The 22,813-nt window shown below is 37.2% G+C and overlaps 1 protein-coding gene across 4 annotated transcripts in view; it reads left to right on the top strand.

Annotated features, from left to right (window-relative positions):
* Nucleotides 1-22,813, top strand: part of LOC131067143 (putative casein kinase II subunit beta-4) — a 49,600-nt gene that overhangs the window by 22,813 nt on the left and 3,974 nt on the right. For all 4 annotated transcript variants that reach the window (XM_058002074.2, XM_058002076.2, XM_058002073.2 and 1 more), the window contains one exon: nt 15,745-15,966. In XM_058002074.2, coding sequence (XP_057858057.1) covers nt 15,745-15,966 — 222 coding nt within the window. The remainder of the gene's footprint in view (nt 1-15,744; nt 15,967-22,813) is intronic.

The following is a 22,813-nucleotide window of genomic DNA, read 5'->3' on the forward strand; positions in this document are numbered from 1 at the left end:
AAATGCTGCGTTACATGTAAAAACAAAATCAAGGAGCGAGACCTTCTTAAGCTTAAGGGACAAACAAGAAAAGTTGCTCCTCTTGAGAGAAAAGACAAAACCAACACTTCAAATTGGATGATCTTAAGCATGCTTTTCTCTTAACCCATCTTGGAAAATGTGGCTCCATGTCCCAGTTGGAAAAGGTGAAGCATTCTGCAAAGCATACAACAAATTTCTAACAAATATCCCCTTCGTTGTTTACCTTGCATAAGTGGTCAATCAAACATAGATCAGTTGCTAAGGGCAACTATTCTTGCAAAATGTTCCCACTGAGAAGAGTGAAGTGTTATGCAAAGCATACAACACATTCATAAAAAATCTCTCCCGAGTTGTATACCTTGCATAAATGGCTGCTCAAACTTAGACCAGCAGCTAAGGGTAGCTATTCTTGCACCAAGAAAATTTCTTACTACTCACTGGCTTCATTAACAAGTTATCAATATTTTCCATGGTATCAACTTTTTGTATGATACCTTCATTTATTCACCATTTATGTAACAAAGTGATAATTGCATATCAATGTGCTTTGTGAGAGCATGATGAGTGGAAATCTTTGAGAAACAGATTGCACTGTGGCTGTCATAACAAATCCTTAGTCTTTTTTTAGAGGCCAACATTTTAACACACAACCTTTGAAATCATATTTGCTTCCTTGTGTGATTGAATGGTTGCCATGTTGTAATGTCCCCTTTTGGGATATACCTGATTTTTGCGCAAAAATAACAATTCCAGTAATATAATTTTTTTATATAGAATATTCTTTCACTAAATCACACAATAGCAATTGAATTTAGAAAAATAATCAATTAACATCAAACAAAATGATAATGAAGATTCCTATAGTAAACATGCACATTATAGCTTATTCCTAATAACAAACCATATTAGAAACTTGAGGGGAAGCACAATAGGGCGCTGGGAGACTATCCTCCACAACTAAGCCCAAGAGAGCCGAACAACCAACCAAGTCAATCCGACCCCTTGCCCCACAAGTAATCCAACTCAATGGGTAGTCTTCTTAATTGAGGGGATCCGTACTTCTGCATCTTTCTATTATGATTCCTTGCCAATTCTTAATATGATTGCCTTATGAAAATCAAATTACTAATCATAAGATTCTTAATTAATTGGTAATTTAATTAAATTAATAAATCTGTCCTTTACTAAATTCACAAACTAACAAACATTGGATTCAATATATAGAATACCAATTACTGCAGAAATATAATATTTTGCTATATCTTACTGTTTTATAGTTTCAGATTATTACTGCTTAATAATCCCAATTTCTCACTGTCTTTTAGTCCAGATCATATCTCAATTCCTTTTCTAAATTCAATTTAGATCTTATTTGTCTCATTTTCTGATTATAGATCAGATGCTTATTTCCGTTCATTTGATATTTTCACTTGATCCTTCATGGATGCCTTCTACAAATGTAACTTTCTTCCTTTTATACCCTCCATAATGTTAAGGGTCATACCTTTTTTTGTCTTGAAAGGATACACCTATTTGCAATTGCTGCCCTTTTAAAGAGTCACGGCCCTTCCTCTTAGCTGCTGAATTTAACCTTAGTTGTATTTTAATTAAATATCTTTCATTGTAGGAAATTGCTGGTAACTGATTACTGGGTCGGCCCTTTTCATGAGGAACTGCTAATATCCTTGGTCGGCCTTTATTATGGGGCAATATTCTTAGTTGGCCCTTTGCTAGAAATTAATCTATTTTATCCTGGTCGGCCCTTTATTAATTACCTTGTCTGGGCTTATTTATAAGGTCTTCTATTTGTATTTGTAAGGGCAGTGATAATTCATAAATCCTTGACTTCTTTTAGATTGGTGGGGGCATGACACATGTACTCAGCTTTTGTTGTTGACAAGGCAACAATTGCTTGTCTCCTGTTTATCCAACTAACTGGTCCATACAAGGTAAACATATAACTGCTTGTGAATTTTCCATTGTAGGTTTTCCTCCGTAGAAAATTGCATAATTTAAGGTGCATGCAAATGTTTGAAATCCCTCTTAACTGCAGTCCAGTACTCCTTTCCTGTGTTAACATGTATCTTCTCAAAAACTGCATTGCATGGGCAATGTTTTCTCTAGCATACACCATGAGATACATTAAGCTTCCAACAACACTATTAGAAAATTAACATTTTTGCATTCTAAACTTCTGGAATCTGCAATACAGAACCAATGTATTTCCTCTAATACAACCAAAACTACTGATCCCTTATAATTTCCATTTGTAAAGTGAAATTCGCAGCACCAAGATTCTTAATATCCAATTGAGATAAATGTTAGGATTTAATGGCTTTAACCATTTCCTTATTTTCATCAATAAGGAACATGTAATCAACATATAATAGTGTGATAACAAACTCATCACCAATTTCTCTGAACTACAGACAGTGATCAGCTTTGTCTTGTACAGAACAAAATTGCACACCCTTGGTGACTATTTCAGATCATAAATAGATTTTTTTTTAAGCTTGCAAACCAAGTTGTCCTTTCTCTTAATTACAAAATTTGAGCTATGCTATGAAAATTTCTTTGTTAAAATCTTCATGTAAGAAAGTTCTCATTACATCAACCTTGATCTACTTCAACATGAAAATAAGTAGCCAAAATCAAAACAAATCTTATAGAATTTAGCTTAGCATCTATGGTCTTCTTTTAGGACTTATTGCCCTTTAATTAAGTGCTTCCCTAATATGTCTAGGATCATCATCAGTAGGATATAAAGCAAAAGTAGCACAAATTAGGTGAGTTATACCTTTTTCGTTGATTTCTTTTTCGAGTCAATCACCTCATGACCAAGGTATGCACCTCTTTTCAATTCACCTTCTCTTGGTTCATCTTTAGATGCAGTTTTTTCATCTTTCGTTTCAAGTTGTACCTTTTTTGGTTATTCATTTCTTGGTTGTTTTTGTTTTGGACTTGTTTGATGATCAGATTATTATTGTAGGTAGTCCTCTTTGTTTTTGCGGTTTAAAGCTTTGTTCCTTGAAGGGGTGGAGTCCCCATCGCCAAGCCCAAATTATGGCCTTTGAAACCACACACATGTTCATGTTGCATGCCATTTTCACAATTCTATCACTTAAGGGCAAAATTATGTACATAGGCACATTTTTGTTTATAAAAATATATTTTTTTTCTATTTTTTTTTGGGCAGCCCTTGGGTCCCCATGGGTTTGGCCCAAGTTTGCACAGGGTTGCACAGGAGGGACCTTGGGTGAAACCGGGGGCCAAACTGGAGCGGATCTCAAACCTGTAGTAGAGACACATGGGTATGGCAGGTAAAAGTGAAGGACTTGGCAACACAGATTACTATAGTTGATGATGATACATTTTCTTTGTCTTATCTGGGTTATGTAAGCATCACAACAAAAGACTCTAAGATGTCAAAGAGAGGGTATCTTACCAGTTCACACCTCTTTTGTGGTTTTATAAACTAGGACTGATGCAGATGATTAGTTGATCAAGTAGAAAGAAATGCTCATCATATTTGCCTTGAATTTCTGCTTTAGTCTTGCACCATTCAGCATACTACTAATGATCTTGGTCCTCATTTAATTTGCACTCTCGTTTGTTATGGAGTACATGGATTTGTTGTTTGTCTTGCAATTCCACGTTGCTTAGAAAACTTCCCAAACTCACATGAGCAAAATTCTTCTAGTGTTGTTTGTCCTTTAACACATTTATTTCTTCTTTGCTTGGTTTTCAGCAAGATCCTTAAATTCTTTGAATTTGCTGAAAACCTTAGATTTTTTTTTGAGGAAGTACACCTATGTTTTCTTGGAAAAATCATCTTTAAAAGAAACCTAGTATGGATTTTTTCTTAGTGATGGAAATAGGTCCAAAGATATCACTATGTATTTATGTGAAATTCCCTTTACATTTTGTAGCAATAATGGGAAACTTAACCCGATTTTATTTATCATAAACATGATATCCTAGAAATCAAAATCTAAGGAGCGATCAGAAATTCCTTGAATCATACTCTTTGTTCTCAAAGCTCGAAGGTCTTTCTCTCCAATATGTCCTATTCTCTCATGCCATGACACTGTCTTCTCCGTAGGCAACTTATGCTTTCTAGCTTTGGGAACCATGGAACTATTGCATCTAGTGTTTATATTGCTCGCATCGAACTTCAATAGAGCCCTAGAATGAACTTCTTTGCTAACACCAGTGCTTCTCTAATCACCTTGCAATACACACCTGCATCATTCATCTTTATAGATATCAGATTTCTTGCTGATCTTGAAATATGCAAAACTCTAGGGGTGATTTAACCCTCCCATCTTTAAACATAACTTTGATATTCAAAATACCACTCTTTGTTCAAAATCATATAAAAAGAAGCATCTAAATCAATTTGCCATGTATCATGGCAGGAATGTGTACTTAAATGCCAAGTAAACATTTTTTACTTCTTCAATAAGGGATTTAGTAATCGTGGAAGAGGCATTGTCAGTCTTCTTAAACCTACATGGCTTTTTAAAATCTCTATATCTACTATAATGCCAACATTTTTTCTGAAACATTCTAGGAGATTTAGATTTACCTTTAGATTTTGATTGTTAATCTCCTAAAATGTTCTTACCTTTATCTTGGGAATAACCTATTACAAACATGGCATCCTTTGTATAACACCTTTAAATGATTTCTACCTTATTTCTTCTGATAACAAGGTTGCAAATACCTCCACAAGTTTTGACTTAGTTGAGGTACTACTGATGTCCATAACAAGATTATCCCATGAATCATACAAAGACCATAACAAAATAATACATTTGTCTTCGCCAATAATTGTAACATCAACAAAGACTAATTTGCTTTCCATAGTATTGAATGCATTTGTATGCTTATTCATAGAATTGCCATCTCTCATTTTAAGGAAATACAACTTCTTCTGAAGAAAATTGTTAACTAGAGACATTGTTTCATATAAAGACCCTATCTTAACCCATAGTTCCATCTTAACACAAAGATTCACTGATCTCCATGCACAAGAAGATCATCTATGAATCTCTATCGAATATTCAAACTACATATTTGAGGGCTTTTGTCTTAACATAAAGATCCACTAATCTCTATTGAATATTCATGATTACTTGTACATACTTGTAAGCACCATCTGTAGAGTTCCCACTGAAGAAAATGGTTATCATTGGGCCAAAATACCTTCCCTTTTATAGATCTGGCTAAAACCAAGCTTTGATACCAAGCGAAAGAAAATAGTTACTATTCTTGAATGTGGTGGAGTGGGGTTCACTAGTCTAAACATGCAAACTAGGAATCAAACCTATTCACATCAACACACATCTTAAAGAATAATCAATAGGCCCAACTTGAAACCCTTGGGAGAGTCAGGTACTATGGATTGATTGTTATTCTTTTGTGATTTGGTATGATTCGATAAAATAAAATGAGAGAATGCAAGAACTAGGTATAAAGATGTAAATTTGACAATAATCGACATGAACAGTAAGCTACATAACATATATGCAAATTCCAAAGACATATTTGGAAATGGGACTCAAAGAAGAATCTATGTTTACAAGTTGAGTCCAAAAGTGTTGGACACTATAGCTATGCACCATTATCCTGAAGGCAATGAAACATAGGGATGCGTTCTCCCCAAAATCTCGTGTTTTTGGTACAAGGATGTCTCCGGAATGCGGGGACAAGGTGGGGATGTCTCGATGCCGTCCCTCCATCGCTGTTGGGACTCTGGATACGTCTCGGAGATGTCGGGGATGCCGAGATGTTGTGGGGACGCCCATGTGTCCCTCTAACATCCTAGGGACTCCTAGAAGTCTCTTGTCGCTGCCTCTTGACCCCACTGGGGCTTTGACCCTTTGATAATGTTGATGATGCAAGGCTCTTTGGATAGGACCCAAAAGTTTTGATGCATTAACATGACATGACAAGGCAAGATCAATCATGAAAACCCACATGCTTGATTTTGTTGTAACTTGCTGCTCCATGATACCAGATTTGAAGAAATTCGCTCATAATACTTGCTCTTGGAGTTGATTAGAATGTAGGTGGATGGATGAAAATGATTTAGGAAAGATGCTCTTATATAGGGTTCCCAAGGTATTTCATAAATTAGGCTAACCTCCAATGGTCATATTCAAATATGAGGATTTGATAACAACTGGTGGGAACTGCCAAACCAACAAGTTTAAATTTGGGCCCATTCTAGGGGGGACTATGGCACCTAGTGCCCTAGTCTACCTAAAAAGGGGTGAAACAAAGGTAGGTATGCATTTTAACATTCAGAGCAGCACACAGAGATAAATATTTGTATTCACTCAACATTTGAGAGAATACATTTATAGGACTGGGTCTTTCCTGAATTTTCTCAAAAAGCAACTCATAACAAACACAACAATATGAGCACTAAACATAGATTTCCAACATTCCCCCCTTAGTGCGAACATGGTAAAAACTCAAACTTTGAACTGCAGTAAGCCCAACTCTTCTGGCTCATGATCTTGATTCAAAACAAAAGGTGCCTCCGATTACCCTTTCATTTTCACACAGGTTTACCACAAACTTGGACATGAACAGGAACCCACTCATCTGTTCACCTCACATGGTTTTCTGGATTACCACTAACCTTTTCAAGATCCATGAACTACATCACACCAGTGGTTTTGTTCATTACAATATTTTACACTAGCGGGTTACATAAGGAAATAACCCACACATAGCAATTGTTGATGATCGTGCCACTTGATCTCCAACAACAGAGGAAGTTTTCACTGCAGCTGGATGGAATATTGATGTTAAATTCCCCCCATTATATGAAATTTCCAATTATTAGAAACGTAAAAAAATTGAAGCACATGTTATTAATTTTGTAACGTCGGTCGTACTATTTCATGCTTCCGATATATATATATTAATTTGATTACATATACTAATATGTTAACGTAAACTAATGATAAATAAAACCAAAGTTAACTTATCGCGTTTGACCAACGGTTACACCGTTCATGGTATCGGGTGGTAAAGTGATTCTCAAACAAGTCGCACTCCTTTCGATCGGGTAAGTAAACATGACTAGTTTATATACTGTGGTGAGAGGTATGTAGGGAAGAGATGTGTCTTCCTACGTGGGAAGACATCTCTTCACTACGTAACCCCTTATCCACTTATATAGCATGCTTAGATTGAGGAGGATGTACACACCGAAATTGACAAGTGTGGTGCATCTTTAAAACACGCTATAGCAGATAAAATACAACTTTCAGATCATATCTCCATCTCTTCTATTTTGATCACAGAATTTTGAAAGAACTTAACATGGTATCAGAGCGAAGTTAAGGAAGATCATATTAAAATTCTGTAACGATCTCATAAACTTTCACCAAGCTCTTACTAAGATCACATTCCCATAATCCTAATGGCAACTGGAGTTAGGTTTGAAGATAGATTAGATGGAGCATCAAATTTTGTATCTTGGAAATTTAGGATCATGCTTGTTTTGAAAGAAAATAAAATTGACTCCCATGTCAAAAGTGAAATTCCTGAACCCTCTGATGATACAGAGAAAATTCAGTGGAGCAAGGATAGTGAGAAGGCCCTTAAGATAATTGTGGATTCTGTAAGAGACCACATTGTACCAGTTATTTCTAAATATGAGACGACCTTTCAGATGTCGCCCCAAGGAAGAACTCGGGCCTCACACAATTTTCTCATAGGTCATGCGTATTCAACAACATAGCTCACGACCCAATATTTTCTCTTTGCTTTGATACCATTTTAACATTCAGAGCAGCACACAAGGATAAATATTTGTATTCACTCAAAGCATTTGAGACAATACATTTATAGGATTGGGCCTTTCTTGAATTTTCTCGATACAGTTCTCCCAACGAGTTGTTAAAACCAGTGTTCCACGAGGACGCGTCCCCCCCTTTTTGGGCACGCCCCCCCGTCAGAAAAGTCTCGGGGACGGGGGGACGGGGACACGACGCGACGCGACGTCCCCCGCCCTCCCGCCACGGCCACCCAAACGCCGTCGGGACGTGGAGACGCCTCGTGGAGACGTTTGGGCGTCTCCCCGTCTCTCTCAAGATGCCCAGCCATCTCTCGAGATGCCCAGGCATCTCTCGAGGGACAGGGAGACGCCCAGGCATCTCTCGCGCTCCCACGTCTAAACAAACCAAAAAGGCAATTTTTAAAAAAACATGTGCCTTTTGGGGGGGTTAAGAGGTAACCCTAATTGGACGTGGGCCCCACCCTACCCCCCAAAACAACACAAAAGCATGTTTCTTTTAGATTTAACTCTCATTTTGGAAAACTGATTTTTTATCCAGCAAGCTGAAGAGGAGGAAAAACTTGAAGAAGACTGATTGAAGGGGTGAGAAAAGTTGATTGCAAGCGTGATAGGAGCTAGAAGAAGCAAGAAGAAGAGGAAGAAGAAGATTCTTCTACATTTTGGAGAGATTTTTCAAGCACAAGGTAGGGTTTTTCAACTTTTTCTTGTTCTTTTTTTGTTTTATTTTCTGATTTTCATTGTTCTATGTCATTTTTGGATTTTTTTTCCCTATTCATCTCAAGACTCAAAATGAGATTTGATGTTGAATCTTGAGGGCATCATTTTGTCCTCAAGATTCAACATCAAATTTCATTTTGAGATGAATAGGAAAAAAATTTAAAAATATATTGTTAAACTAGGCTGATTTTATTTTTATTTTTATTTTGTGAAATGCAGTGTCAATTTCACAATGAGCTCCCAAGGCATGAGTGAAGATGACATGGAAATCCATTCTCATAGTGAGAATGATTCAGAATATGAACCTGAAAATAAGGGGGGTGACCATGGGGCTGATCCTGGAGCCCAATCTAGTTCTATGGCAAGTGCACCAGCTAGTACAGGTTGCCCTTCAGAGTTGTTGGCACCATATGCTAGGGGTTATTTTGATCCTAAGTCTCCTCTAAAACAGTTTGCTTCACGAGTATCAGTATAAGGCACATCACATTCAAGTGGGGGAACAAGGAAGTGGAAGTGCAATATTTGTGACACAGAATGGTTCGGTAGCATTAGTAGGGTGAATGCACACTTTCTGTTTTGGAGAAGAAAAGGCGTGAAACATTGTAAGTTTTTGGAGGAAGTAAAAAATATACAGTACATAATTGAGTTTAACAGGCTTTGGGGGGGTCCAGATGACACAAATATTTCAATGCCTACTACTTTGTCTGCTAGGGCAGCACTTCAGGGCAACCAAAATGTGCCACGTACTTCTCATGCTTCGCAAACGGGAGGAATGATGTTTGGATCTCCATCCACTTCCACTTCTATTGCCGCCAGAGGTGGGAAACGTAGGTTGTAGACACTATAGAGCAACCCCATTGCCGATATGTTTAATGTGCAACTGAGAGATGAGATAGATGAATCCATTGGCAAGTTCTTCTTTGCCAATGGCATTCCATTTCATGTTACACGGTCTCCTTATTATAGGAAGATGATGGCTATGGTGGCCAAGGGAGGACCATCTTATGTGCCCCCAGGGGAGACGAAAATGAGGACCTCGATTTTGCATAAATGCTATTCCAAGATCAATATTTTGATGGAGAAGATGAAGGCATGTTGGGTGGCATTGGGGTGCAGCATAGTTATGGATGGGTGGACGGACATTAGCCATCGTCCACTCATCAACGTCATGGTCACATGTGCAGAGGGCCCATACTTCCTTAGAGCAGTTGATTGTACAGGGCATTGTAAAGATGCTGATTTCCAGTTTCAGGTCCTCAGGGAGGCTATTGAGGAGGTTGGACCACAAAATGTGGTCCAAGTAGTGACAGATGCAACCCATGTGTGTAGAGCAGTAGGGAGACTCATTGAGGCAGCCTATAGACACATTTGGTGGACCCCATGTTGTGTGCATGCCATGAACAATGCACTCAAGGACATGGGGAAGATAGACTGGATTGGAGGAGTGGTCACCGATGCGAGATGTGTAGATGTTTATCTGCAACCACCACACTTCACATGCACTCTTCAGGACATTCGCGAAGAATGAGTTCTTGAAACCAGTTGAGACTAGATATGCATCCTATTTCATTCTCTTGGAGAGAATGATTGAGTTGCAAGAGGCATTGCAACTCATGGTTATGACTAATGAGTGGAATAGGTGGGCTGGGGCCAAGACAGAGCAGGGGAGAAGGGTGAAGGAGATAGTGAAGAGTGATGTGTTTTGGACTGATGCGAAATACATTGTCTCTATCATTTCTCTAGTATTCCAAGTGATCAGATATGGGGATGGGGATGCACCTAACCTTGGAGAGGTGTATGAGTGCATTGACTCTATGCTTGACTAGATGAGGGCTGCTGTGCGAGTGAAGGACCCCTCTTTAGCATTCTACAATGAGCAAATCTAGCCTATCATTCAACGTAGATGGGACAAGTTGAACACTCCTTTGCATATGGCTGCCTTTGTCTTGAATCCTTAGTGGTACAAGGCTAGACTGGGTAGACGGACACCGATTCAGGATAATGAGGTGAAGGCGGGTTTCTTTAGGTGCATAGAGAAGATGTTTGATTCCAGAGATGCCGGCACAATGCGCACTAAGTGGGGAAGATTTGCCACTCTTAGAGGTTATTCAGATGCGGCAAAGATGGATATAGACAACATGGCACAGGAGGACCCACTTTTATGGTGGAATTGTCATGGCCTGAAATCTTTGACCACCACTCTAGCCATCCGTCTGCTATCCCAGGTTTCCAGTTCTTCAACTGTTGAGAGGAACTGGTCTACATATAGCTTCATCCACCCTCTTAAGAGGAACAAACTTACCTCTAAGAGAGCCGAGAAGGTTGTGGCTATACACAGTGCTTTGCGTCTCATGGACCGCAAGACACTTGTGTACAAGGAGAGTCCAGCGACACGATGGGATGTAGAGCCAGAGGAGCCTTCACAGGTTGATGAGGATGATCCTACCACTTCAGAAGCAGGGCTAGTTGGTGTGAGCTTGAGGGACCTTGATCTTCAGGAGTCCAGCAGTTCCAGTGAGGAGGAGTTCGTAGATGATTAGAGGCCTCCATTAGCTACATTTTGAGTTTTGTCATTTTGTATTTGACTCTAGTCTCTTTTGTAATGCTATTGCTACACGTATTTGTATTTGGCTACTCATTGTAATGATGAATCATGTAATCATCTTTATTATTATAGACTTTGCAATGGCATCAGATATTCGTATTTTCGTTTTCCTTTTTCAATATTCGTATGATAGAAATGAGAAATCTCCAATTTGACAATTTCATTTGTCAAATTTTATTTACTTTTAGCAATTAGTATTACTAATCTAAGTAATCTTGGTATTTCCTATAGTTTCATTTGAAATCTAATTCTTATACTATTATACATCTTTTCAAAACTAGTTTTTCAAGTACTATATGTATATGTATAAGTATATGAGCACCACCACCTCGCCACCCCCCCCTGCCGCCGTCCCCCCGCCGTCCCCAAATTTAGACCCTTGGTCCCCCCGTCCCGGAGACGCATCCCGGCGTCCCGACGTTCCCCTGTCCCCAACGCCCGTGGAACACTGGTTAAACTCATAACAAACACAACAATATGAGCACTAAACATAGATTTCCAATAGTGGAGTGCACCGAGTTAAGGTACAAAATCTGGTCACCAAATTAGCATATGATAACTATTTGGCAGTAAAAAGGCTAGAAATAGGTTTCAAAAAAGCTGTGAGGGGATACACTAAGGCAAGGGCCCAAAAAGGAGTGTAAAATTGTAAGGGGTTACAATTTATGACTCTACAAATCTATGCTAACAAAATCTGAAAGGCAATAGAAAGTGAACAATAGCATACTCAAATATGATAAATTGATTTATCTTGGAAGACCCTTTGGGAAATAACTTAACAAAACACCACCACTCATTATACTAATAAATAATGTTCACAATATAGTAAGCTTTCTCGTCTTAATCTTTAGGAACCAACATGTGCTCTCTAACTAATCTGTTGTGTGTTTTACAATTCCGTGCACTTGTATTTATAAGCACAATATCTAGGAAATGGCTTTTAAAAACCTTGGGCTAAAAAGAAAAGTAAAGACAACATCAAGGAGGTACACTCCCTTAAGCTAAAAGACAAAACAAGAAATTACACCTTTTATTTAAAGGACAAACAAGAAGTTTCATCCTCAGGAGAAAAGACAAACCGAAAGGAGTGTAAAATTGTAAGGGGTTACAATTTATGAGACTACAAATCTATGCTAACAAAATCTGAAAGGCAATAGAAAGTGAACAATAGCATACTCAAATATGATAAATTGATTTATCTTGGAAGACCCTTTGGGAAATAACTCAACAAAACACCACCACTCATTATACTAACAAATAATGTTCACAATATAGTAAGCTTTCTCTTGTCTTAATCTTTAGGAACCAACATGTGCTCTCTAACTAATCTGTTGTGTGTTTTACAATTCCGTGCGCTTGTATTTATAAGCACAATATCTAGGAAATGGCTTTTAAAAACCTTGGGCTAAAAAGAAAAGTAAAGACAACATCAAGGAGGTACACTCCCTTAAGCTAAAAGACAAAACAAGAAATTACACCTTTTATTTAAAGGACAAACAAGAAGTTTCATCCTTAGGAGAAAAGACAAACCGACCCTTACAATCGTAGGATCCTCATAAAGAAGAAAACCATGTCTTTCTTGCTTCCCACCTTGGAAATTGTGCCTCCATGCCCCAACTAGAAGAGGTGAATTGTTATGCAAAGGATAGAACAAATTCCTAACACAACTAATATTAAAAAAACATTAATATGGGAGATAAACCCAAAACCATAAATTCTAATTGTTTTAGTCAGATACAAATAAAATTATAGAAGTGCCCCTCAATTGGAAATGGTGATTGGAAATCTTGGGCTGGAGGCTTGGGCTATAGACTAGCATTGTTATACACTATTAACTAGTGTTTTTGGGGATGAGGAGACACGGAAATGTACATTTTTGGGGACGATTTTGTGTTCCATATTTTGGGGATGGTGGGTGATAACTAATAAACAATTATATGAAAATTAATATTTGAACTATAAAAAAAACTAGTAGTACTTTATCATTTATGTACACAAAATGAGTAAAAGAAGATAAAATTTATACAAAGTTTGACAGCTTGACAATCAGTTGGCTCATTAAACCATAGAAGCAATAGTCTACAAAAAATCGTGATTATACTCGATTAATCCTGAATCCTAGAGCTAGTCGATTTATTCCCCGAAAAAATCCTGGTTCATGAAAAAGTCGTTGACCAATCGTTGACCTAATTTTCAATGATTTTTTGCATTTAAATCACTTTAAAATCATGTTAACACCCCCAAAAATGGCAAAAAAAGTGAAAAAAATCATTGTAAAAACTTGCAAAACCCTAGAAAAACTCCTGAAATTACTGAATTGCTTAGAAATAGAGTTGATCCGAGATGAAATCAGAGTGAATGTGGAATCAATGTTTAAACCATAGAAGCAATAGTCTACAAAAGATCGTGATTATACTCGATTAATCCTGAATCCTAGAGCTAGTCGATTTAAAATCCCGATTCATGAAAAAGTCTGACCAATCTTTCACCCAATTTTCAATGATTTTTTGCATTTAAATCACTTTAAAATCATGTTAAAACCCTCAAAAATGGCAAAAAAAAGTGAAAAAAATCATTGTAAAAACTTGCAAAACCCTAGAAAAACTCGTGAAATTACTGATTTGCTTAGAAATAGAGTTGATCCAAGACGAAATCAGAGTGAATGTGGAATCAACGTTTAAAAAGTTGGTTATTCTGTCCATTTTCAGGGGGTTCATCATTCCCCACACTTCACATGTTCAAACCCACGAGCTCAACGACCCAACAAAGGTAGAAAGCCCGCGAGTTCAATGGCCCAGCAGGGGTTTGAACCTTGGTGGCTGCCTCACCAATGGAGTTTTTCTACCACAACAGTAAATGGCTGAAGACATATTTAATATATATAGATATAGACATATGATTTATAATTTATAATTGATATAGTTAATTTTTGCTCAAACAAAGACATACAATTCATTATGTGGGTTATATATCTAAAGCGCTCCACGAAATAAATCTGAATGACAACAAACAAGCTTATATAGTTGTAATAAAAGAGCCTCCAACGCACAATCATTAAAATTTGTCTCTACCTAAAATAGTAGTTGCAAGCTAGGTATTGCCAAAACCAGTGGCTTACCTCAATCACAATGAAATTCTTGGATCACTTCAAAATTGCTTCCACTTTTACTATTTGTCTGTTAACTTTTGATCTCAGTTACTTCATAGACTTAGTTAATATTTGATCTCAGACTTAGACAACTATTTGATGTATTCGGTGACTGCCCTCTTAAAAAGTTAACTGAATATTTGCCTATGTAATCAGTAATATGTATATAAACAGCAAAAAATTATTTTCTACAATTCATGGGTTAAACTCTATTTTATTTGCTCTTTATATCTCTATGCTATGGAAATGCCCTTAAGTTATTAAAAAAAATAGTTTTTCTCTTTTTCTACAATTTTTTATGCTTTTTTTTAAATCCGTTTTTTCCCTGATTTTTTCAAAAAATCTTTTGCTTTTGGTTTGCTGATTTTTTCTACTATGAAATTTAAACAATGACAAGCATTTGTAGCATAATATTTGTTATCTTACATTATTTATCAAGTTCAAGATATTAAGTACAAAGTAACACACAAAATATGATGACCAATGTTAGTCATTGTCTGATGCAAATGTTGTGGTACACTCATTGCTGAAATTGCAATAGTCATCTAGCTTCTGCTGTTGGACCTTGACCAACTTGGTATGTGCAACATGATTCTCATCAATTTGTGTTGGTTGCTCAGGCTCTACATCTCACTGTCCTTTTTGATTTCTATTGTGTTCAATTGTTTTGCAATCCAAGAGACACAAGACATTGTGTACAGACACATGATTCTTTGCTTTCCTAGGGGCAAGCCTTTTCTTTTTTATGGAGGTGATGTTGTATGTATATCAGTTCTTCAAAGCAACAATGAAACTACAAACATTTAATGGGATGCAAATGGCCGGTGTGTCTATCAATGGTGGAACTGGAGACACTTACAATTGCATCCAAATTATTGAGTTCTCTTTGATAAAGCTTCCTTATTTATTTTTACTTAACTCATGTAACCCCCGAGTTAGGCAAATCTGGTCCACTTGTGTTGGATAAATGTGGCTTCCTGCATATTTTTAATGGGCTTCATATCATCTACGGGCAGATGTCTTCCAAGGTTTTGTACATATCATTTTGGGTACATTGCTTAGGCGGGTCATGTGCAAACGAATTTGCAGCTTCTCTCACTTTGTTCAATGATAGGCTGAATATGCTCATTGTAAAATTGCAGTTATCTTCTGAAAACATCTGATATCTAAAATGAATATATACACATTATCTTCTATCAATGTGGTTTTTCTTGACATTATATATTTAAGTCTTCTCATCTCGAGCTAATTTAAGTGAAGATCCTAACTTATATATTGTATAATTGTAATCAGACAATAACTTTGGCATTACTGGTTTGTATTTAATATTTCAGTTTAAATTATTGCATTTCTTTTGTGTTTTTGATTTGTGATTTAATATGGACATGTTTCCCTATTCTAATTGCTCCTTGTTTTGGGGTGGCAATGTTCCAGAGGAGGATTCAGAGACCGACACAGAGGAGTCAGATGTCAGTGGTTCTGATGGTGAAGACACGTCCTGGATCTCATGGTTCTGCAATTTAAGAGGCAATGAGTTCATTTGTGAAGTTGATGATGAGTACATTCAGGATAACTTCAACCTTAGTGGACTTAGTAGTCAAGTCCCTTACTATGAACATGCCCTCGACTTGATTTTGGATGTAGAATCTGCAAATGGTTAGTATATTTATGATATTTGTTTTAGAGGACTTCCTTTTGCATTACAAACATCAGAGTTTATTGTTTAACACTTATTTAATTTTTATATTAGCATTTTAGCATCTGCCAGTAATTTTGTTATATGTTATGTATTCATGAAAAAAACTGCTCCCTATTTTATTGGTTGGTTTTTTTGCTTTAGGCTTCTTTTGGTGTTTTTCTATGTTTCATGGAGTTTTGGAACAAGGGAATGCGTGGATGAGATTTGGGGATGGGGTTCTATAAACCAAAGTTTGGGAATTGTAATGTCCCTCTTTTAAAACATTTCTTACTTTTGCCTAAGTCAATATATCTAATTCTAAAAGGATAATTAGATTTATGTTTAAAAATATAACTTAACTAAAAAGATGTTATTCCAATTTATTGTTTCTTAGTCCCTCCCTTATCTCATTGAATGTACTCTCTTTTATATCTTATTATTGAGGGAGTCACAACCTTTCACGTACAACTACTACCCTTTGAAGGAGTCAACCTTTCTTATTCAATCGCTGCCCTTTGATAACTTATAGTTTAATTTAAATTTAATTCTTCTTTATTGCCTATCGCTAGAATGAAACCAGCGTCAATTTTTCCTTAAGTATTTATCTCTATAGACTTACATGATATTGGCGCCACTACAAGCAATTTCCTTTTTGTTAATTTAGGTGGATTATCATTGTCTAATGCTGGGGAAGCAATCTCTGACACTAGCAGCTTTTGTCTTTTTGTGAAGTGCGATTCATATTGTAATTCCCAATCGTAAAGCTGCTGCTTTCAAACATTAGAGAATGGGATTTATTGCTGCTGAGTCATCTAAACCATCCAAAAGGTAGTGCAAGGATTGAAACGTTGCCTCCTTGAATGCATTGATTATGATGCAGATGGGAATTGCTGGGTGTAGGAGTGTTGAATGGTATTTTGTCTGAAAACAGGTCATTACAGGAATAGTGAGGCTTTGGCAGCTAGCAGTGTTATTATAATGCATGCACACACACACACACACATGTAATCTCAATATATGTATTTTGGTGGACTAATTGCAGGTTCTACCGGGGCCTGCTCCCTTAGAGAGAACTATTACAAAAGACTTATTAATGGACACAAAATACTACTAATGCTATAACAATCAAACTGGAAAGCTTCAACAAAACATTACAGTAGTGAAAAAACTACCCAGCGCAAAACATGCTTTCTGACCTCTTTTTCTTTTGTGTTCTAAGAATCATCTGAGAAGAGGCTTTCTTATGCAAAATTGATGCTCTATGGGAGACTTTTGTCCAATCCCCTTTCTCTGGGAATATGCTGCTAGGTTCTATATCCCCAGGGGAACTCCTACTCTAGATAATCCAAAAAAGACAGCCATTGAGGTAGACACTAGGAGAGCAGGACACTGTAAAATTCTCACATGATAGCAATAGTTCACAACTTTGACAGAAATTAAAACCTTCTTTTGATCTGCCAAAGGCTTAAAAGCTCCAGTTCCTTAGATGCAGGTTTAAGGGGAGAAGAGTTCACATGCAAAGCTGGGCTTTGAGCAGATGATGGGTAGCCACCCAGAGGCAGCTTTTCTAAGGAATCTGTACCTTTGGTCAAAGGAGACTCTTGCATGGGGCTTTCAACATTCAAATGAAAATTGAAATGATTAAGCATTCTGTTACTGGGATGCCAATCTAGGGGTTTTCTTTGCTTCTCCAGGACACCAACATAACAAATGTACAGGACAAAAGCAAATTTTTTACATTTGAAAGCCAACTTTGTATAATCAAGCTGCTGCTTCCAAAGGTCGCTATCTACTTTAGACCAAATTTCAGCGAGAAGGCCCTTTGACACATCCAACTTTACCAAAATTTGTGCAAAGGTAGGATGAGGAAGATACAATTTTTTGGAAGAGATGGCAATAAATTTACCTTGAGAGTTACCAAAAATCTCCAAACAAGAAGGAAACGAAAAAAGACAGTGGAAAAATCCTTACCCAGACTGGTAAAACTGCCAAGCTTTCTGTGAGAGTATTAAAACCTGGGAACCGTGGCTTTAAATAGAGAAGCTCTACCCCAGATCTTCAACCCCTCTGCAAGAATAAACTCTGTCAGCCTTGATATCACATGCAATGATAATAAAGCTCTAACCGCAGAGAGAAATAACTACAGCTTTAGAGATTTTTTGGTCATTCACTCATGTACTTCCAGAAGACTGGGTCAAAGATTATAAGATCTGCACATCAAGTCAAACTCAGCATGGTGATTGATTTCCTCTGCTACATCGATCTACAATTCCAACAATGGAATTTTCTCTGAAACTTCAACTGGCTGTCTTATAGCTCTTAACCCATTGATGGCATTTAAATGAAAAGGTCTCTTAGAGTTGTGAGAACCCTTCAGTCTCACACAATCAATCTTCTTCCAGAGGCTGCTGCAGCCTTCAAATCTCCTTCTACAACAGATGCACATTATTTTTTAGAAGAGGAAATAGTAATACAAATATCAGAAGACATAACAACTAGAGTTCTGTGACTCGCCATGACTCGCCAAAACTCGTCGAGTCATGGGCCGAGTAACCCTTGGTGAGTCCTGGGTGGCTCGGACCCGGACTCGCCGAGTTTTGGCCAAGTCATGGCGAGTCACATGACTCGGTGACTTGGCTCGGACCCGGCGAGTCCTGAGTCCATGACTCAACCGGCGGAAAATGCTGAAAAAGTAAAATAAAAACACGTTAAATAATGGTTTTGCTTTTTTTTCATTTATATTTGATTCTAAGTTGTAAAAGGCATCTCATTTCATTCTATTGAAAAAATAGGAGGAGAGTTGTGAGGAAAAAGAAGAGAGCATGGTAGGGCAACCAGCAAGGAGGAGTAAAATTACATTGGGGCAGTGTAATACTTGCATTGGTGCATCAAAAGCTTGTTAGAGAGGATTGGAATATGTTTGAGCGGTATTGGAGTATGTTTGAGCACATACACTCCAAGAGGCGCATAGACTGTCTATGGAGAGGTTGAATGATCTAGTCTTTGTTCATTACAACCTCCGTCTTAGACAAAAATAGGTTATGGACCATGACAGCACCCCGATCACGCTAGAGGAGGTCAATCCAAAATCGGAGTGGATCAGTGAGGCTACAGATGCTATCTTTAGTGATGAGGACTTAGATTGGATCGACCAGGTAGATAGAGAGGCTGAGGTTGTAGCCATGGCAGAGGGGGACGTTAGAGCGCGAGCAGAGTTAGAGCCAGAGCTAGAGCCAGACATAGCTGATGTTGGTGAGGGTAGAATGGAGTCACGGGCAGAGAGTATGGCTGCTGACGCATCCAGGACCTACCTTAGATGCCTTCGTAGGAAGGACCCAGGCTCCTTTGAGCCATAGACTTGTAGTTGTTTTACTTTTGATATATGTGTGGAACTGGAACATTTGAATTTTGATGTCATGGATTTCATATTCCATGAGTTTTGTAATATTTTTACATTTGACACTATTTATATATCTATGGTTATTGGTTGCTATTTCTTTCAGCTACAATTTGCGTTTATACTAATGTGATCGATGTATACTTGTGTATGTGATCAAATTAGCTTCTATTTGATGATGTTATTGTGTATTTAAGGTTTGTTTAATAAAGGGTGCATGAAACAAGTTTTAAATCCTTAAAAATCACTAAATTTCTTGGGTTTTTCACTTTGCTGAGTCCTGCCGAGTCCTAGCCGATCTGAGTCCCGAGTCCCGAGTCCCGAGTCGAGTCACCCTTGCCGAGTCCGTGCCGAGTCCGAGTCCCGTTTCTATGATAACAACTGCCTTTCTCGAAATTCCGACAGCCGTGGAGGATAAAAATGCCTGAGGTAGCAGACCCATCCAACTTATTTTGAGTGGCCAGAGAAGCAGCCCTGCATTTCCCATTCAGCAGAGATTTAGAAAGCTGTTTTCTTGGCTTGACAAGAGCATCATCATCAAGAGCAGCAGCTGCTGATCAACCCCATCATCCACTCCATCCTTTAGTGGACAGTCTGGTGGTGCATCATCATTTTAGAATCTTTTTGTTTGTTTTCTTCTTTGTTTTTGAAATTACTTCCAGCAGTCAGCAGAAACTGACAAACATTTATGAAAACTTGCTAACATCCACCATCACTCCACCCTCACTCCTTCCTCTTACTCTTTACCAAGCCTTAGGTATCTGTGATGTATGGAATAAGAATTATTTGATCACTAGCTTCTTAAGGTCAAGATAATGAGTGGATCTGAGTTAGAAAAACAATAACAGCTGTTTTAGTTGTCTATTTTGCCTCCAATACCATTTAAATATTTCTTTTTTCTTCTGAAGTCAACAACTTGTACGTGCCATCATGTTGTCTGTCTGTTCATGCAATGTCCCCCTTTTTATGATTTTTGTTATTTTCTGATTTTTTCTAAAACTTACACGACTGGGACATCAACTATAAATTTGTAATACAAATGCTTATTGCAACTGCCAAGTTGGAAACTTCACCAAAACCTTATATAGCTTTAAATCACATTCAGATCTGATTAGAAATCAACAATATTGATTTTATTTAATTGTCAGACAAGGAAACATTGTGACAATACTGATATGCAAGCTGGAAATGAATTTTCAGAATGTTACGCTTCCTAATCAACTCCCAAGTGAACAATAACGGATGTTGTGCAATATGACTACTGATAAAGCATTCCGAATGATTTAGTAATCCTCTCAAAGCCAGGTACAGCTCTGTTAATTTCTGATACAACCTTTTGTTAACTGGGACAGCACCTTATATGACTGATGTAACCTTCTAGAATGCTGGAACAGCATCTTATATGAACGATGTAATGCTGAGGATGATTGTTGGTGGCTGAAAATGATGTAAACCAGTAGCAGTATAACTGTTTTTAGGGCTGGGATTAACTGATTTTACTCCTTCAAAGGTAGTGCACAACTAGGGTTGACTGGAAATGTCATAAACAATTCAGATCCAGCAATTTTTGATGCACAATAACTCTCAAAGCCTTAGAAACCAATGTAGAAACTATCAAAAATGATGGGAAACACTGTGGCGGCAACATGTAACCTCCAAATGATGAAATCTTCTACAAATCACTGTAGATACACTGTAGCAGGAACATATAACCCTCCAAATGATGAAATCTTTAGCAATTCACTGTAGCAACATTGTAGCCGCAACATGCAAACTTGAAAAATGTTTAAGTTCTCAAATGAATTAGCATATTTGCTATCCCTGGTTGGAATCACATAACATGGGAACAAGGGTTTTTGTCCTCTAGAGTTCAAACATGCCAAGGGTTTTCGTCCTTGAATGCCCTAGATTAAACAGTTGCTCAAATATGAAAGTAATATGCAAATGATAGCTTGAATGGTCCCCAAATGAAGATATGCACCTCCTTGATATACATTTTCATATTGGGCCCCTGGGTCCTAAATTTCCCTCCAAGTATTTAAAAATGCTTTTAAAAGTTTATTTTATTTTATTTTATTTTTTAAATTTCTATTTTACTTTACTTTAATATTAGTGTTTAGCAATGCTATTTATTTTTAATTATAATAATATTATTAAGTTGCTCTTAAACTTAGAGGTTCTTGGGACCAACTTAAATATTATTAGTAATTATCTTAATTAAAAAAAGGGACATGACAGTTCAAAGCTTTGACACAAGGCAAAATTGTTATCATGACATATAGAATCTCTGTTCAGCACTCAATGTCCTCCCTGCAGGCAGTGGTGAGGGGTAGTGAGGGAATGTTTTGCCCCCAACCTTGAAATGACACTTCTTTTGGGTGGAGGATGAGTCCATATTGATCACCGAGTGTTTTTCAGGTTGATAAAAATTCCAATATTTTTAATTTTTTTTTCTTGTAAAATACTGGTAGCTAGAGATGCATGTAGTGTACTTACTATATGCCATTCTTTGACAGAGATGCATGAAACGTCTACATTGTCATGATTTAACTATGGGAAGGCAATGCATGGCCGTTGTTTTGTCAAAGCATATTGTGGAAAGTAATTTTTATTCTTGTTAAATGTAAGATAGAGATGGATGCAATGGCCAGCACCGCTTTCCCATAGGCTGGGTTATGAAAAGTTCTTAGGTTTTTATTTATATAAATTTATAATATATTTATTTTAATATAAATATTGATTATATAATTTATATTTTATAAATAAAACATTTATAAAATCATATGTAATTATTATTGGTTAAGCTATTTTATTATTATATTTAGTTGGGAGCTCTATTATAGCACTCACCATTTAAATTCAAAGTTCGTTACAATGATAAAGATGAGATATTAACTTGTAATTCTCTTTGCAGTTAGCTAGTGCTGTGTACCCCTTGAACTTAGGAGCCATCTCCATACCCTCCTCTTCTCCTTTGATTGCTTCATCCAAGAAAAATCATCTTTATAAGATTATGATCAATACCTTAGAAGTCCTTAATTTTATCTAAAAGTTCATCCTCCTTTACCAAGGAGACTACTGATGACATCAAAACATCCATCTACTGCAGATCCAGTGAGGGCACATTCAACTCCCAAGATGCTTTCCTGTCTTTACATATTTTTTTCTTTGAGCATAAGCCTGTTGGCAGTTCCAACATGTGAGTGCTTGCTTCTCATGATCCGACATCTGCTTCCATAAGAAATCACCTACTTTCATTAATATCTCTGTCAGTGACCCAAATATATGTCCGTATCAACAAAATATGGGCATAAGAAGTTGGAGATCTCAAATGGTCTCAAAAGATGTGCAAACAAATCTACCCAATGAGTTGCCTGTAGCCTCCAAAGAAGAGATGAGCCAGAAGTGAAGGGCAGATTTGGTAATCT

Source organism: Cryptomeria japonica, chromosome 11, assembly GCF_030272615.1.
Source record: "Cryptomeria japonica chromosome 11, Sugi_1.0, whole genome shotgun sequence".
Taxonomy (NCBI): Eukaryota; Viridiplantae; Streptophyta; class Pinopsida; order Cupressales; family Cupressaceae; genus Cryptomeria; species Cryptomeria japonica.